Below are 19,568 nucleotides of genomic sequence, written 5' to 3'. Positions count from 1 at the left end.
GTTACTCATTTTTATGGTAGTACTTATGCAATACCATTTGGTAAAGGTATATTCTTTCCTTCCATTCAGAATATTTTACAAAAGATATTTAAAGTAAAAAAATAAGCATGCTTGTCTCTGGCATATTTGTAAGGGAGACAAGAGATCATACATTACTAAAGCAAAATATAGTATAATGATTAGAAAGCCTACTAAGTCCTCAATTATATTACTGAAATTTTCTTGGTATTTAAGCTGATCATAAATGTTCATTTGTAATTCACTTCCCAGTACAGAATTTATATAATCCATCACAAGAGGAAAATATGCTTCTACGGCACACATAAAAGATACACATGCCCTCTAAGAAACTTTTCACAAAGTATTTTTTTCTTTCTACTTCAATGATTTACAGTGCATATATGTTGAATTAAACTTGCTGAGGCTTCAATAAAACTTTCTGTCCTATTGAGTGCTACCACTAATTTCCAGAGGAAATTAAACAGAATAATTCTATAGAATACTTTCGTTTGTACTCCATCATCCTCAGAGAGAAGCAAAGCACAGCCTTGAAAAAAAATTAAAAGAAAGCCAAAGCATCCTTTTTGCTTATTTTGAAAAACTTACTTGAAAGACTACTAATGTAAGCTTTAAAATTAAGGCTGTTATTTAAAATATCTGGGCAATAAGGAATACTTTGTAGAAGCTGATGATCTTTTTTGATAATCCTGGATTATATGTAGGAAATTCATATGATGAAATTACTTATATTTTGATGAACTCACATGGGAAAAAGTCCTACATTCAAGGATTTTAATCTACATTTGATACTACTCATTACCATAGACATACAACCTTAGTAAAAACAAATTATCAACATTTACTATGTCCAATATAACTAGTACATTTACTATGCTTGAACTATTGATATTAGGGGACCAGTGATTTCAAGAACAGGTACATTGTAAAAACACAGTATTCTGATGGATATTTTGAGGGAACCAATCATTACTTTTAAGTATTAAAACATAAACAAGAAAATTACAAATCCATTTATAATAGATAGTGCAGGATTCTAATAATTCATTTTGACATCTTACATATACCAAGATTTCAACACAGTCTAGTGGAACATTTTACACACCACTTAAGACTTAAAATTTACTCAACACCAGTTAAAAAAGTTTTTTTTTTTTTAAATGGGCTTACACTGTGTTATCCATGTCAAGTATTAATATTTCTATCAGGCTTAAAAGTTTCCTGACAACTTCTATGCTACTTTAGTTAGTTAATAATAATGACTAAATCAAATATTTTGTGTTTGGCAATGCATTTTTTTAACTTCTTAAAGAGTATACATTTTAAAATACCCTAAATGAAATCATTCCAACATAACTAAATTCTTAGAGACAATGTTTCATTCCTATTACATAAGAGAAAATTTCCAAAATTATTTGTTTACCTGTGACAAGAGATGGCTAGCCACTACATAAAAAACTATTTAGGCTTGATCTTGTGATCAGAAAATGTATTTTTTCCTATCGTAACATGTTATACAATTACAAATTCTAATACACCACAGTATTAATAATGTAGAAGTATAATTGAAATAGCATTGATTCAATATTCAAAACAAGCATCAACAACATAATTTACTGGATTGCATTTAAATTACACCATAAACACTAATTGTCCCTCTTTAAAAGCAGCCTAGACTTAGCATAAACTTAAGTCTCAGTCTTGCAACTGGTTGAAGTATGATGAACTGGAATTCAGATATTCATGGAAAACAGTGCTACTTAATACTAAAAAACAACTAATGAAGGAGTTACATTATTAAAAATCTTTATTTAGGTTTGGTCAGTACAGGTAAGATATAGTGGAGTCACAGAGCAATCTGCATTAACAGGATACAACAGTTCATAAAAACTGAGTAACTATGCACACAAAATTCTTAAACATTCAGTCACCTAAAGAGAAAATGCACAGATGTATGGTGGAAAAAACTGTAATTAACACTGAAACTACTACGGGACTCCATCAACAATCCAACTTTTAGTGATAAAACTACTGTACTGGGCAAACTTGGCAGTCATAAACCCACAACTACTATGACAAGTCTGAATGTTGCATAAGGATAAGAACAATATGAGTAAGAATGCCCTTACACAGCACAGGTTCTAGATATACATGGATTTGTACAGACATCATTGTGTTATACTTTGTGGAAATTATTTTCATTTTCAACTTCACATTAACTCATATAAAAATAACTTGAGCCTACACAAACGTCCTTTTAGCAACGTTCAACGTAATTAACTGTTACAATTTCCAAAGTGGCAGAGGTATTGAAGCAAGGAAAAAAACAAAAACAAAAACAAACAAAAAAAAACCCCACACTGCACAAAAAGGCAAATCGTGACAAAAAGTATGCACTAATTAAAATTGTTTCTGGACAGTATCCTCTCCCAAATTAAATGACACTGTATAAAAATGTTGCTGGAAAAATGTTACAAAACTGAGCCCTGTACATTTACACTTGAGTCCAAACCATTTTGAACATGACGGGAACCCGCAGTTCGGTTACCTTTCCCAGTCACTGCTTTCTCCTCTTGAGGATCATGATTGGAGTCTGTGTCATTTGAGTGGTGTGTGAGAGAGTTTTCACTGCCCGTGGGAGAGTCTACACTTTCATACCCCGTACTGAGTTGGTTTATGTAACTACTACCTCCTCTGCCAGTTCTCTCTTCAGAGTTGTTGGAGACCTTATTACCATTCCCTGGAGATGTAGGAAAATCATCTTCTGTTGTGTTACCCTCCCTAAAAAATCCAGGCCCAGACGTCCTCTGATGGGAAGAGCTGCCGTTACTTGGTCCATTAGCCAGACGGCTGCAGTCTTTACCCATGACCTCTCCCTGGTCTAAAGGCTCAGAAGATGGAGTCCTGCTGGTACCTGGGACTGAGGCCTGGGACTGCTGCTGGTACTGAGCCAACTGCTGACGGGTCTCCTTCAGTTGTTGCTGAAGAACTAGAATAGTACTCTGCATACCCTCTACTTCTTCGTCAAGCTGAATAATGAAATCATTGAGTTCTGTACAAAGAAAAAGTCAAACCTGTTTTTATTATCACTTAAAAACAAGTTTCATATAATAGGATAGTAATAGTATTATCTAGAATTCAAACAATTCAAACTTATTCAAGTAAAATACTGACAAACTGGATTTGAAATTTATCTAGAGTTAACTATCAGATCAGTTTCACATATTTTATATATATTATAGATGGTCCACTTGATGTCTTCTTCCTAAACCTTCTTACAGAAAGTTGCTTAAAACAGAGGTTAAAAGAAAAAAGTACAATAGACCACCTTATCAAGACACATGAATTCTGAGTACTAGGACAACTCACGGAAATTCATTTCTACTTGTAAGCACAGTTAATTAAGAAACCCACTAACTGCAAAATAGTTACAAAACACATTTTCAGGATTTAGGAAAAAGGAGAGAAGACTCTAGAAGGGAAAAGGCACACTTTCCTAAAAACCTCTAAGGCACTTAAGAAAAACAGCACATACGTGGGCAAATTTTAGTAGGCTATATGGATACATCAGAGTTTTTGTAAAACTTACAGATTATGCTTACTAGAAGTAAAAAGACAAGATAATATATTTTAAGAAGTTATCTGAGCAATTTATTCCAATTAAGCCCATATATCACGTCAAATATGAATTCTAGTTTGCAGAATCAATTCTTGGATATTTCCCTCCATATATTTCTACTGTCTCCATTAACTGTTAAAGAAAAGGAGAAACAGGATGGCTGCAACTATGCTGCCTGGCCTCCGTTAAGCACTTAACATACATGCATATTCACTTAATAATTTGGACAACAAAGGAGTGGCCTTTGTACTCATAAGATATCTACCGTTTAAATGTCCTTCTGCTTACTCCTGCTGCCCTTTCCCATCCTTCAGATACTTCTTTCTCCATACTGTCATTAGGTAAAGAAGGTAATCCTATACTACAACCTGAACTACTACATTCGAGCTGGCAGATTTTTAAAGCCAGCACAAAATTTTCAAGGAAACACTGTTCAGAAAGTAAGCCCTTACCATCCTGACTGCTCTTAAGTTCTTCACTATATTTCTTCTGTAAAGCCAACTCTGCTTCAAGTTGCGCAATACGTCCCTGGGACAGTTGCCTTCCAAGTTCTTGATTCTCCTGAATAAGCATTCGACACTTCGCCATTAACTTTTTGCCTGTTTGGCTGCAAAGGAAAGAGCCATCCATCACAAAATGAAGACAAAATCTTTTGTAATCTTCCTTGATTATAATTTTAATAGCAATAGTAAATGTTTTCCAGATATCACAATTTACACATTATAGCTCAAAATAGCTATGTCACAACAGTAAATCTCTATATAATTACCACTTTTTCCTCCTGTGCATGTTGATCTTCAGCATTTCAATTACTTGATGTCAGAAGTAAAAGAGCAAAACTGAAATATAAATGGCTAAAATGGCCATTTCTTGCTTTCGTATCAACAGGAATAAATCCAATCTGGAATCCATTCTTCCTTACCCCAATTTGCTAACAAAAACAATATGCACCTGGAAATCTAAATGCAGAGCACACTACCAAAAAATTTATCAAATATTCTGCTTATGGAATAATAATTAAGTAGTAAGGGATGAAAACTTGATATTCAAAATAGGCATATGTCAGGAATGCTCTGTTTCAAAGAAAATATAATGTAAAAATCTGTCTCAACACACACACACTGAAGTGTATGTTTGCAGGAAGGGTTATGCTGGGAATGTTGGTAAAAAAAAAAAAATAACTTCATTTAAATAACTACTTATTCTAGAGTAATTTACACCTGACTTTTAGGAACAAACACACAGCTTTGTGGATCATATCCACTTCATAAAGATGTTTATTAAACAGAACTTGATATTTAAAAAAATTCATTAGGCTCTTTTCTAAAGCAAAGAATCTATTAGTAGTAGAAGTACATGGTCCTTAATTTACCAGTTTTTAAAACTTTTTTTTTTGGTACATTAGTTCTTTCTAAACTTGGATTCATCTACAGGTCAATTTTGGGTTTGTGAAACACTTTATTTTTAGATATTTACAATCCTGGGTACAAAATGAGGCATCTAGGGATAGAATAGGACTAGGGGATATACTTTTCAAACAATAATGCAAAAATGGATATCTACCTAACTAGGCCATTTATACTTTCTGAAAACCATGATGGGGAACTATGTGTAAAATACAGCAATAAAAAATGTAAATCTAAAACCCCCCTCATTTCAGTTTGTCTACAAAACTGGAAGAAAAAAAAATCTTGTTCAGCAATAAATAATATGAAACTGTTTTTCATCATATATGTTTAAAATCCCTTAAAAAAAGACCTAATTTTAAAAATCTTTCAGAATTTGAATTTCTGTAGAAGGATATTGCTATCACCAAGTTTCAAACTCACAGAGCTCTTCAGTGAAGGAACAAAAAAGCTAAGTTAAACTATTATAAATAATTTAATCAAAGCTTTCCCTTACAAAATTAAATCAGATGTTTTAATTTGTGTTTTTTTTTTTTTTCTGGAAAGTAACTTAAAACAGGTTATATATTGCAAAAACTCAGTGCCAATACTGTGTTCTCTTTAATCTTTCCTTTAGGCTTCCCATACTTTCCAGATGTGTTGCTCCCAATGGCATCTGGTCCAGTCAAGTCTTGAAAACTTAACAACTAGAACATATACAACCACTTGTTCTCTGTCCTTGATGCGATGTCCAATGCCAGGTCTTGTAGTTAATTCAAGTAAATATTCAGTTTCAAATGCAAAATATGAATTAACTGAATTTCCTTATAAAATAGGAACTATGGCTAAACCTAGACAATTGGGGCTTAGGCAAAACAAAAGCAATTACAAAGATACAAACATTTATCTGGCCAAACTATAAGTCAACACCTACTAGGGGAATTATTCTGTTGCATTAAAAAAAAAAAGAATCAGATTTATATTTAGTATCCTTGCTCACTTCACTGCCACTAAGAACTCCAAATTCTGTGGAATGCTTTCCCAGCATTTTGTAATATTGTAATATTATAATTTGTAATATTACAGTTCCCAAATTTTTACTACTAATTAAGAATCAACTAGGAAATATATGTAGTAAAGATGCAGTTTGAAATGGATATTATGGTCACAAACAGAAATAGAGAATGTTAAAATTTTTCTTCATAAATACTTTCTGGTAACTCGCTTTCCTTGTAGTATCTGTGGAAATGAGCAAAATCAGTGTTTTTGACTACAATATGAATTATTCCTGAGATGCCAACTTATGCAAGGATATAAATGGATATTAATTGTAAAATCAATTGAACTGTTTGTTTCTCCTTTAGTTTTAAGCATGACATTTAACTCCATGTACTATAAATGTAATAAGGAATTGTTTTGTATACACAAAGAAATTTAGATCTTTCTAAAAGTGTTTTAATGCTGTTCCCTTCTATTTCCACAATGCAGCTACTCTATATAGTTATAAGATGGTTATCGTATTCTATTTGAGTTATTCATCGTGGGGTAGCAACTATACCAAAACTATTAAATGACATCTAACTTAGCAAATTCAGAAGAATTATTTAAGAGACTATGTGGTAAAAAAAGACTCTATCTCTAGAATAATTTTAAAATTCAGAACCTTTTTCAACCCACAAATCAAACATAATTCAACAAGTATTTTTAAAAGGGACATAATGTTGTACGATGCTGTTTCCCTGGTTTCTTTCTCTCTCTTTTTTTTTTTTAAAAAGGGAATTTGGCCACTCAAGAGATACAGCTTCTCAAATATTTAAATGCAAATAGGTAATTCAAAAGCACTGGGATTTATTAGTAGTTGAGATGTTCCTAAAATGTATCTTCACACGAATATGTAACAAGTATTTCTCTAAGTTCTTCTCCCCCTCAAAAGTAAGAATTAAATTGCATGTATGAAAAAAACCATGAATTTCTATTTGAACTATACAAGACAAAATATTGCTAAACCAATGATAATCTGTTTAAAGGCAATCATATAATTAATAAAACCTGGGATAATCTCTTCTATATTCTGTAATTTTAAAAAAATGTAGACCTCAAAGTATTCTTTCTAGTTACCTGTGTAGCAAGTTAAAAAAATGTCATATATTGCCTTGAGTAAATACATATCAATAAAATTTCCTATGATATTGAAATAATTCTCTTTTACCTTTAATGGCAAAAAGTTCACACATAATCTCCATGCTGTCACAATTGGCTAATTTCAAACACAGATTTCGTTATTTGTTTAAAAAGTTTGGAACCATGTTTTGTTTTGTTTTTGCTGAAAATTATACAAATAACCCCCCTTCACCAGCCCTCCCACTGCCCCACATAACAGTTCCCTAAATCATACACATTCAAGATACTTACAATTGATTTGAATGATTAAGAGAGAACTTAAGTCACCTTTCATAAAAATTACATTTAAACGCTGGGACATGCTGGAACATTTATCTTCCACTCATCTTAGAATCCAACATCACCTTATGAAAACTTGAATTGGTGATTTATAGAATGATCTGAAGAAAAAAATTCACCTCCAGGATAGTCGGATGGAGACATGAAGAAGTAATGCCTTATTTATCTAAGTGAGCAAATGGATTTGCTAGCAACGAACACTAGACCTTTGCCAATGCACAAAACATCAAAATTTTGCCAGCCCACATTTCCAAGACTGACACCCCAATCTTCAGGCAGGCATTCTGTGAAGTTGTCCCACAATATTACTGCAACGTCTTGGGACAAAATGACAAAAAGCACCAAGAATGACAAAGCTCCTTGACTGATATCAGCTGGATAAATGCAGGTCTTTAAGAAGTGAGAAATAAAAGCCTTTTTCCTTCATTTTGAAGAGCACAACAATACTCTTTCAACTGCCCTTAATAGTCCCCAATGATTCAAAATACAACAGAATAAATCAATAGAATTCCTTGAGCTATTACAACTATTTCAAGTCAAGAAAATAATTACAAAAGGCCCCAATACAATACGAAATAAAAACACATCCCCATTAACACTGAAGAACGGTTGCCATTATAACGTCCCTAATTAATGTGGAGATGTAATAATTTTCATGATACTGCAAAAAAATAATGCAGTGAGGCTTATCACAACCAATATCCTTAAACAGTTTAGTTGTGAAATGATTGCTTATATATAATTAGCTTCAGACAATTTAAAATCTATAGATACTACACCTTCATTTTTGTACAGTCCCAAATCAATTATCTACATCATTTGCAACCAAAGAACAAACCATTGCTTAAAACCACAAAAGAGCCCCAAACTAGATGGGCCCAAAGGTAAGCATAAGAACTATGATTGGTAGGTGTTATTTGATCCTGTCATCACTATTGAAGCAAATGAACCCTTCATATATATAGATATAGATATAGCAAAATTCACCTCATTTGAGTTTTGACCCAGAAGTTCAAAGAATAAGCAGGAAGTCCACAGTCTTATTGGCAAAACTGACTTCTAGTGTCTCTAAGTCACTAGGCTCAACATTAAGAGCGAAGCATATTCCATTTTTACATTTTACTGGAATTTTACATGTTCAATTCATGATTTAAAAATCTCTAGGTTTTCTTTCCTCCAAACTGTCTGTAGACACAGTGTGCCACAGACTTAAGACTTCTGTTTCTCCCTCTATTTTCTTCAAACAGAAACACTTGTCAAGTGTCTACATGTTCTAGAAAGGGAATTTTTTCGAAGTTGGCCACTTCTTCGGAATAGTCCGACGCTGTCAGGCCTCTGAAGCAAGGGGGGGGGAGGAGAGAAAAAGCTGAAACACAAGGTTCATCTGGTAAGTTTTACATTAAGCATTACAAGCTGGACAGTATAAGAATGTGGCTTTTTTGGCTCAAAACGTCTGAGTCTTGGTGTGGAAACGAGTACTTGGCTGTCCCACCACAGCATTCTCGTAGTGGGACTGTCAGGGAAGTCTTGACTGGGGAGTATGTTTTGTTTACCTATCAGGCGTAAACTTCCAGGCACTCAGTTCATTTTGGGCTTGTTCCAGTTTGTCTTTAGTCTGTTCCAGTTCACCTTTCATTTTTAGGAAAAACAAGTTGATTGCTGGGTCCACCATCGTCGATCTCAGTTGGGCAACACTAGGCTGCTGAACTTGTTTGAGGTACTGGATTTGAGTCTGTGCAAAATGAAAAATAAATTATTACTACCACATTGAAGAAGGAATTCATATTAGTTTCAGAGAACACAGTTCAAATTATGCACAAATAACAATGGGAAAAAAAGCAGCCCCAAATAGAGAAAATACTTGATTAAACTGATTAAATAAAACCTTTTAAAAACTTTTCAAGTGCTTTCAAATCAACAAAAAATAGCTATAATCTTTGTAAGGCTGCTTGATTTTACTATTTAAATTGTAAGTTTGAATTCGAAGACCCTATCTTTGTGACTTCAAAAGCATCTATACCAGTGACATTTGGGAATGGAACTAAAATGCTATTCAACTATTTTATAGGCCTACAGGGCAGAAATCAAATAGTTCCAGAAGGAGTAAGCAATTTTTGTTTTCAAGACATACTATTACGGAAAGAAAAATGGATTTGACTTAGAAAAAATAATGTAAAGAATGAATTCACAGGTCTGAAAAAACAAAAAGCATCTTTCATTCATATATATAGATATATATCTATGCATACCTGTGCAAACTACTAAATATAAAATGTACCACAAAAATATAACTAAAAACAAGACTAATATTAAACTAAAACTTCTGAGGTAAGATCTAGATAACCAATGTGACTTTACTGGTAAAAATAACTCCTATTGAGGAAATTCTTCCCTACTAATCCTGTCTAGCAACTTATAACACTGAGTCACCTGGGCCACTGAGAAGTTAAGTAACTTGCCCTGAGTCACATCACCAGCATATGACAGAAGTAGGACTTGAATTCAGCTTGTCCTGACTCCCAGGTTGGCCTTCTACCCACCGTGTTATACTGTCTCTCACAAATATAAATGTAGAAAAATAGACTGAAAAGTGAAAAGTTTAGGTCTTAGTTTGGCATTGTAATCTGATTTTTAAAAAACATAAATGTGGTATAACAAATTTAAAAAACAAAATTGTAATGTAAGTAGCAACTTAAAATATACAGCCAACACATGTGGTGCCCCCAGCAGAGTACACCCTGCTCATACCCCCCTACCCCAACATACTTGCACACAAAGTTCCAAAATTGTCCACTTCATTATTATTTATTAGCATAATAAAATTCCCATCGTGCAGGGTGTCCCTAAAGTCCTAGTGAAGTATAAATGCCACAAACTACAAAAAGCATCACTTGAAAGTTTAATTATTTAAATTTCATTTATACTTAGCTTTATGAATTTAAAGTAAATTTTAACTAAGATGTGGTGGAATCATGTCATCTATACATTGTGTGTGCATGCAACAATTTGTCAATGATACTTTCTTAGACTGGGGGATCAAGGGAAGGTCTTCTTGCCTGGCCACCCTTGTCACTTGAGCTATCTCCATTAGATTTTTTCTCTTGTGGGTGATGTCAAAACTATCAAGTATAAATCAAAACTTTATTCTTTGGACGATCTTAAGGCTAAGATTACAAATGCAGTCCTTTCATTCACTAACCAGCAGCTGATCAAAGTTTTTATAGAGTTTGAAAATTAATAGAGTTGTATGGCACAAGATGATGGTTATGTTGAATTTTATTAAGAAACATCAACATTTTAAAATTTTAAATACTTTCAATTTTTTTGGTAAGTTTGTAGTATTCATACCTCTGAAATTACTAAAGCTTAAAACTGCACTAAGACTCATAGGGCACATTGTATAAATTTATATTTAGCAATTTATAAAATACAACTGTACTAACATATTAATCCTCTTACCCCAAAGCGGATTTAGTTCAGGTGACCTGCCCCAAAGCTAAAAAAAGATTACAGCTGATGATTTTAAAAACACCTTTACTATCTTCTTTAAGTGGCACACTGTGGGGATCATTTAACTTTATTTCACTGTACATTTATTTTGAGGATATCTATAAAAGCCTGTGTGCACTACCTAAAACCAAGACTTTAAAAATGCTTACAGGGAATTTGTTTATTGCACTGGCCATACATTTAAGACTGTACAACACACAGCGACAGGATAGGATAGCGTGGACCTGTGATTTCATTGGTGCAGGGAGCTCCAGAAGAGGAACTTTTGTCTATCAACACAGGCAGGCAACTTCTCTTACACTTATGATCTTAGAGTTGCTTAGACCACACAGAGGTTAAGTGAGTTGCCCAGGGTCACATATCCAAGACGTGTCTGAGGAGGGACTTGAAGAGAGTTTGCTGGCTCAGAGGCCAGCTCTCTATCCCCTGTCATGATGCTTCCAAACACAAAACCACTTATAATTGCCATGGCAATTCACATACAACCATGTCACAAATAACTGCAATTCATAAAAGGTTCCAAGAGTGTTGATGTAAATTTAGTTGCTTATGGGAATGTTTACATTCTAATAGGCAAGTCTCATTTCAAAGACATTTAAAAAAATCAGTTAAGGCAAAAACAGTGAGGAAGATACAATGAACTCTTGCCTTATTTGTGAATATAAAGATAAAATTAGGGCAAAAATACCTGAATATATTTGGCCAATGCCTCTAAAACACTGAAATCAATCAAGAAATTATTCACAACATAAAATCATTCAATTCATTCATAACTTTTTGGACATTTTAAAACTGATGGTAATTTATAACATATCCCAGTTAAATCTATCTTTGTAAGAACCTAGAAGCTAAACACCTACTGCACTTTATTTAATGACAGCATCAACCAGTGAATGACTACAGTGAAGCAGGGGAAAGTCTCTGAAAGTAATACATTTAATTAATAATTCTGTCGGTAGCATAAAGGGAAGTTTTTGACAGTGTCCTGTCATAAGTTCTTCCCCTCATTTCCCAGGTGACTTAGCCTGGAATGGGATGTTATCTATCTTTGTCTAACATGGAATTGGAAACAAGGAAGATTTAGAACAGAAAATGAAGTAGTCCTCTAACTTCCTTTTGAGGTCAGGTTTTCAATACTCTTATTCAATTAAACACAAAAAATATATCCCACCAAATATACATTTTTGGATTACTGTCAATGCATATCATTAGCATAGCATCATTGAGAGTTGAAAGTAGCTTTCTGAAGACTTCTGTATTAAAAAAAAACTCATTTATTACTCAATTTCCCATAAAAAAAGGTAAATAAATATCTTACAGATGAAGAAAATCAGATGCATTAAATGCTTTGCTTAGAATGACAGGAAACATAAGAGATAGGTGTATTGCTCCTATTTCTTAGCCCACAATTTTACCTATAGCTAGAAATTTCGGCTTCTCATCAAACAACACTAAACAGGGATGGGCTAAGATGGGGAACTAGAAATCCTTTTATACACAAAACCTTTGAGTCTAACAAAAGTACTTTTAATGCTTTCCAAGATCTCAATCAGAACTGAGAAAATATTAAGTATTTATGGAATTCTGACAAAAGTTCAACTTCAAGATATGCATTATACTGTAGGTTAATTTGGATTATTTGGTAGGGTGTCTCATTTCTATATTCAGAAAATTTCAGTCAATGAAAAGATACTGATAATCCAATCAGTCTTCCATAGAGCTGCCAAAAATGTTGATCTGACCACAGGACTAACTCTGCTGAAAACCTGGAGTGGTTCCCTATTATCTCCAGGATAAAACACAAATTCCTAAGCACATTTTAAAGCCCTTTACAGATTGGCTCCGGATTTTTTTTTCCACATTATTCCCTTTACACACTATCTATTCCAACAAAAGCAGCCTACTTGCTGTTAGACAGATGGGGTATTCTATCCCTTGCCTCCTCTATGCCTTTCTTTGCACTGACTGTTTTCATTATGCCTAGAATGTACTCTCCCCTCACTTCTACCATTTAACATCATTTGCTTCCTTAAAGCCTCAGCTCAGGGCCATCTCCTATTGGAAACATTTCTTTTGGCGAGGCAATTGGGGTTAAGTGACTTGCCTAGAGTCACTCAGCTAGTAAGTGTTATGTGTCTGAGGGCAGATTTGAACTCAGGTCCTCCTGACTCCAGGGCCGGTGCTCTATCCACTGCACCACCTAGCTGCCCCCCATTGGAAACTTTTTGAAGCCCGTTAGTGTTCTCTACCTCTTTAGAGTTATCATGTATGGCTTTCCCATCCACCATGCAGATGCAGATAAATTCCTATATATGTTGTCTTCCTAATTTATCGTGTAAGCTCCTTAAAAGCAGGGACTCTTGCTTTCTCTATTTATATCCCCAATAAATGCCCTTTCATTCATTCAAGTGCAGTGGTAATCTCAGAAGGACTGACATTAGTTGTTGGGTATATATTAGGAGATGGTTTAAGTTAATTTTGTTAAGCATTACATTGAGTAACAAAGAACTAGTACTCTGAATTCAAATCCTCAGACACCTACAAAGTGCTAGGTACTATAGAAAATAAACCAAATTTTATCCCTGAACTCCAAGAGTTTATAATCTTGTTAAATAGGTCAATTGTATTTTATCATAAATTTAAAAAACTGACTCTACTTGGAGGGTGGGCAGTAGAGATTATATATTCTGTCCAGACATTACCATCAATTTTCCACATATAAAACCCACTTAAGAAGAGGTAGATTTTGAATTACCAATAATAATTTGGCTGACAGGTTCTATGCTATTAAGAAAAATATGGTTTTTAAAAAGGCATAAAGACCTAGTGGGAAATTATCCTGCCTGAAATGAAATTAGGCTTTTGGGCAGGATTACACAATGAAAACCAGCAAACCTCATTCCCAAAGCCATTCTGAACTAGTTTAAAAAAAAAATGCAATGGTGATGGAGTATCATTGAAAGCAAGGAGAATAAGGATTAAATAATTTTATGGAGAAAGCTGCAGCAAGATTTAAGAAAACAAGAACAGGAACTGGGAAAAAAAAAAAAGAAACTCATGGTGTTTTCCTTGAGAGAAAAAAGTATTCTTAAATAAAGTGACTAATGACTGATATGGTAACATAATAATGAGGAAGAATCAAGTGGGGACATTTAGGTATAGCCCAGAGTGTACAGGAAAGATCCACAGAGCAAATTATCTTTCGTAGGTTTTGTTTAAAGTAGTACAACAATGAGGCTGTTAAGAGCTCATGGGTATGGATAGAAAGGAAGAGGGCCAGAGTCTAGGATTGCACACTGAAGAATAAATCTGAGGATCCTAGAAATTTAAAGAGCTGGAAGGGACTCCAGAAATCAATTAATGTAACTCCAAGCCAAAGCACAGATTCTCTACAACTTCTGAGAGTGGCAATGCAGTCTCTAATTTAAGAACTTGCAGATCTCCAAGGACAAGGAACTAACTATTCTACAAAGTAGATCTAGAATTTAAATTTAATGAACACTTATTAAGTATCTTCTGTATGTAAAGGTTACAAGGATAAAAAGTGAAAAAACAAAACTGTTTCCCTTAAGAAGCTCACATTCTATTGAAGATGGGGTGTGTGGGTCAGGGATCAAGGGAGACATAAATAAGTTGAAGCATATGATAAAATTAAGTACATCATAGATGAGAAAAATTAGAACATTCTAAAAAATGTAATGATGTTGGGGTGGTGGGAGGGAGATGAGAACGACACTCAGGCTGGAGAATTTTTGTAGAATAGGCGACAATGCTCAATTTGGGTCTTGAAGGTAAGGAAGTGATCCATATACTTAGGGGGGTAAAGCTGGGTTGGGGGAGTGAAAATCCAATCCAGGGCTGGGAAAGAACATGATTGGAATACAGTAACTAGTACAATTAACTTAGAGACAGGACGGACAGAAATAGACAAAAGCTAATAAACAACATATGATTATCACAATTGAAAGTTACAGAAATTTTAAGGAGAATTAGAAAATGGGCACTAGATTTGATACTACTAATGACTAGTTATGGAAATGCCGGAATTTAAAGCATCAATGGGGATAGAGATAGCAAACTCCTTAAACCAGAACCATAAGAAAAGAGAAACAAAGAGATAAGTCAATGGAGAGGCTAGGTATAATCAACATCGTCTGTGGCTGACAGAACTCTCACTTGTATTTATAATAAGTAGCTCTAGTCACTCCATGTTATTTTAAGAATTAGTGAGTACTTTGACTTCTGGCTACTCATCTCCACTGACAAGTTAGTAAAGAAATGAAGAAGTGCAGCATACAGAATGACACTTCTAACCTAGTTTAGAGTAAGGCAAAGTTAAAATATAAGTAATTTGTTGGAACATTAAGTGAAGTGTGAAAAAAGATTTTATTTAGGTTGGTTTAAATTCAGATAAGGGAAACTGAAATAATAAAGAAAAAGAAATGTTTTTAAAAAAGAGATTAAAAGGATCATGAGGATACAGATGAGAAATTAGTGATATGGTTGGCTCACAGAATGAAAGAAAAAGAGGAAATTTAATTTAATACCTTTTCCTGAGATAAGATTGTTGATAGAAAGAACATAAAACAGGGTACTAACTCTTTAAGGTTGTGAATTCAGAGATACTCACTTTAAAGAAAATACAAACCTCGACCAACAACCCCCAAATTAAAAAAACCAATCACAAAGTGTCAAAAGGCTAATCTTAGCTGGGAGGAAACCTAAATTTAGCCTAACATAAGGTCAAAGTTTATCTATTCCAATGCTGAAACATGCTCAATATTATTATGCTGTTTTGAAGATAACATAAAATAGATAATACACTTACATAAAAATTTTTTTGCAAACTAGTTTTAAAAGACATGTGAAGTTTTAAATACTTACAGTACACTCTTGCATCTCTTGTTCCTTGGTTGCCAGTCTCATCACAAGAATATTTTCTCTTCTTGCAGACTCTTGCTGTTGCTGCTTTAACTTTTCTTCAGACTCTCTCAAGCCAGTTACATCATTAGCTAATGTTTTTGATAAAAATGGAGAGGGAAAAAGAAAGCCACATTGAGATTACTTGAAGCATTATTTGAACACTACATAGAAATATCTGCTTCAAATCCATTGAACACCAGAGTTAAAAATCTCAAATCATAGTTCAGGATGCCAGTGCCATCTATAAAAAGAATATGTGTGCTCTAAATCACAAAGTCTACTTCAGAAAGATATAATACAGTTTTATAGAGTAAACAAAAAAAGGCGCCTGCTAATAATTAGTTTAAAAGGACAAAATTCCACAATCTAATCCCAGCTCCACCCTATCTCCTCTAAAAAACTTTTGGAAGAACCTTCATCCTACATAATAATTGCTCATATTTATTGTTTATTATTATTTATAAAGTAACCTTATTACAAGAACTGTGTGAGGTTGGTAGTTATTAAATATTATTCTCATTTTAGATATGAGGAATCAAGGATCAGAGGGGAGAGGGGACTCACAGAAGCTAAGTGAAGTCTGAAAAAAAAATTTATTTAGGTTGGTTTAAATTCACATAAGGAAGGTGAGAATGAAATGATAAAAGTTTTTTTTTTAAAAGATTAAAAGGATCATGAGTCACAGCGATTTAAAACAACACATCCTCCTAACTCCAATTCTGATGCTCTTTTCACATTATCAGTTGCTTTTTCCTAAGAAGTATCAAAAATCTATAAATTTGTCATTTCTAAAAATTTTAGCAATAAATCATTATAATTTTTTATTAGCATGAAAAGCTTATAAGACTATTACTGTGTAGGCATTTAAAATAAGGTTTTTTAAACTAAGGTTTAAAAAAGTTTTTTTTAGTTTATTTTTTTTTAGAGGTTTTTAAAGTCCAGAAAAAACACAATTATATGTATGTGCACATGCGTGCAGACACATACACACACACCTCCCCCTTCCCCGATATTCTATATTATATACTAGAACTCAACAACTTATAAATGTTGTCAGGATATAACTTCTGGAGCTAGGGACAAATAGTTTACTATCTATTATAAACTATAAAGACTATTACTCTGACTTGTTTAAAGTGACCATTAAGTTAAAGGACCTTTTCTCAGAATAAGGTTTTCAAATAATTGAAGAAAATGCTAAATTTCAGTTAGAATTTAGTGAAAATAAAGACATAATGTTTTTCTATGCAAGTTCAGTGATCCCCTGAAATCCATTCAATGACCTGTTGGAGGTCTGTGAACTCTTGGTAAAGAACTATTGTACACTTAAGTTGAACTCTGATATCTAATATTGGCATGGCAATGATGCCATTTTTGAAGGCTATGCCAATGATGCAAAAGCTTTAGCAGCTCTCACTAAGGTGCAAAGACTTTTCAAGCTTGGACCTGAAGACAGAATTGTATTATGTTACATGACGACCAGTCCAGGTAAGTCTGGAAAGAATGAAGATCATCAGAGTGTTGGCCACTAAGCGACGAATGTCTCAGGGCATAGTAACTCATGAAAACATACAAGGGGAAAAAGGTCTGTCAGTGGAGGAAATACTCATACTGATGAAATCACAGATCTTGTGAAGTACTAAACCTTGTTTAAATATATAGTATTACAATTAAAGTCACTATGGAATATTTTATGTTGCTTTTGCATACTCACACTGATATCTGTACTGCCATTTGCAAAATCTTATTTTTCAAGTTATAGCAATCTATTCTCAGAGAGGTTGAAACTCAGATTACTTACAGTTTAAGTCTGTGTACTTGCCCTCCAAAGCTTGTACATATGCTTCATACTGCTTCCATCTATTATAAAAACAAATGCTTCAGTTTATTAAACAGGTTGAAGAAGCTTATATAATAGCAGGTTACATTTACATGGCACTTACAAAACACTTTCCTCAAAACAATCCTAAAACAAAACTAGCACAAATACTATTCTCATATTAAAGTTTAAGTTCAATTCCAAGAACCTAGTAGGCAATTAATAAATGTTTGCTGGATCAACTATTCAATACCTATTATCAAGGCAAATGAAGAAACTGAAGATCAGGGAGGTTAAATAAATCGTCTAAGGTCACAATAAGTGTCAGAGTTGGGACTTAAATCCTTTGTACTACACAGGGATACCATTACAAATACTAGAAAAGATGAAGTTATTTCATAAATCCAAGAAATTTACTATTCAATTAAATGCATCTAAAATGAGAGCTACTTCACTACCACAATGTTAATTCACAGGACCCTTGGTTTGGAAGAACTAAAGATGCAGTAAGGAATTTATGCTAAGTATATACTATATATTTATGAACAGCTAGGTGGTACAGTGGATAAAGCGTCGGGCCTGGAGTCAGGAAGACTTCTTCCTGAGTTCAAATCTGGCCTTAGACACTTATTAAGTGTGGGACCCTGGGCAAGTCATTTATCATTTTTGGCCTCAATTCCTCATCTGTTAAATAAGCTAAAGAAAGAAATGACAAACCACTCTAGTATTTTTGACAAGAAAATCCCATTGGGGTCACAAAGAGTCAGACAATAAACAACTGAATTAGAACAAAAATATGCTTATCAATAAATGACAATCCCTTCAATAACAAAATAGGCCAGACCACCAAGACAAACTGAGGGAAACTTGCATATTACTCTCTAAAAAAGTACTCAGGCAATGTGTACTGTAGGTACTATTAATAAATGTTACTTATTCTTGGATTAACTCAAACAACATCTTATTCAGTTAAAAAAAAAAGACAGAGAAAGCATGGACGTAGAATGATGAGCTGGAAAGAATACTGGATTTGAAATTGGGGAACTTGGGGTTCCAATCCCAATACTGATCCTTATATTTGTGTGACAATGGACAATTCACCAATTCTTCTTTCTGGGCTTCAGTTTTTGTAAATGAAAGGACTAGATCACACCTGTAAGGCACACCTCTCCCCCCTCAATGATCCTGTGGGTCCAGCAAGCTATAAACTATAGAGCTAATGATTCTTATTCTTGGCTCATGATTCTAGAAGTTTTAGCAACTCATTTGAACATAAGATACTATTTACTTATGTGAATACCATAACTCAGTAGTATACAAGTTGGTATTTAGTAACTCACTGTATATGTTAGCTCAATAGTGATGTTACCATTGTCCTGATGTTGCTACAGATGTTGAATAGCTACAGCAGATGGGTAGCAGAGATCTCTTTGTTGCTAATAGTGAAAACTCCACCTCCTGCCCCTTGATGCTAGTCAACCAGCAGCTGCTTTAGTTGCAGACTACCAAGAAAACTGCATTTCCAAAGTTACTGCTAGTGAGAAACTGTATCACAGACACATAAATTAATCCCAATTTTTTTGAGGAAAAAAAAAAAAAGATGTTCATCCCCCCTCCCCAATAATTTTTTTTTAAGTGTTAAGATGTTAATAGCAAGACATCTTAATTAAGAATTTTAGAGCTGGAAAAGCCCTTAGGAGTCATTCTATCCAATTCTCTAATTTTACAGATACAGAAACTGATCTTTAGAAAGGTTAAATGGCTTGGCCAAAGACACAGAAGGAAGAAAAACAACATATATCTCACACAGAGAGATTGCACACAGACATACATC

General features: G+C 33.8%; 1 protein-coding gene across 3 annotated transcripts in view; it reads right to left on the bottom strand.

Annotated features, from left to right (window-relative positions):
* Positions 1-1,807: 1,807 nt before the first annotated feature.
* Positions 1,808-19,568, bottom strand: part of LOC114031488 (pre-mRNA-splicing regulator WTAP) — a 33,512-nt gene continuing 15,751 nt past the window's right edge. For all 3 annotated transcript variants that reach the window (XM_027846577.1, XM_027846576.1, XM_027846578.1), the window contains exons 4-8: positions 17,717-17,775; positions 15,877-16,004; positions 9,036-9,214; positions 4,090-4,244; positions 1,808-3,070 (exon numbers count right to left, since the gene is read on the bottom strand). In XM_027846577.1, coding sequence (XP_027702378.1) covers positions 2,490-3,070; positions 4,090-4,244; positions 9,036-9,214; positions 15,877-16,004; positions 17,717-17,775 — 1,102 coding nt within the window. In that variant the 3' untranslated portion in view covers positions 1,808-2,489. The remainder of the gene's footprint in view (positions 3,071-4,089; positions 4,245-9,035; positions 9,215-15,876; positions 16,005-17,716; positions 17,776-19,568) is intronic.

Source organism: Vombatus ursinus, unplaced genomic scaffold, assembly GCF_900497805.2.
Source record: "Vombatus ursinus unplaced genomic scaffold, bare-nosed wombat genome assembly UNPS02015175.1, whole genome shotgun sequence".
Taxonomy (NCBI): domain Eukaryota; kingdom Metazoa; phylum Chordata; class Mammalia; order Diprotodontia; family Vombatidae; genus Vombatus; species Vombatus ursinus.
The sequence above is the reverse complement of the archived record's forward strand: the minus strand, read 5'-3'. Positions and strand labels throughout refer to the sequence as shown.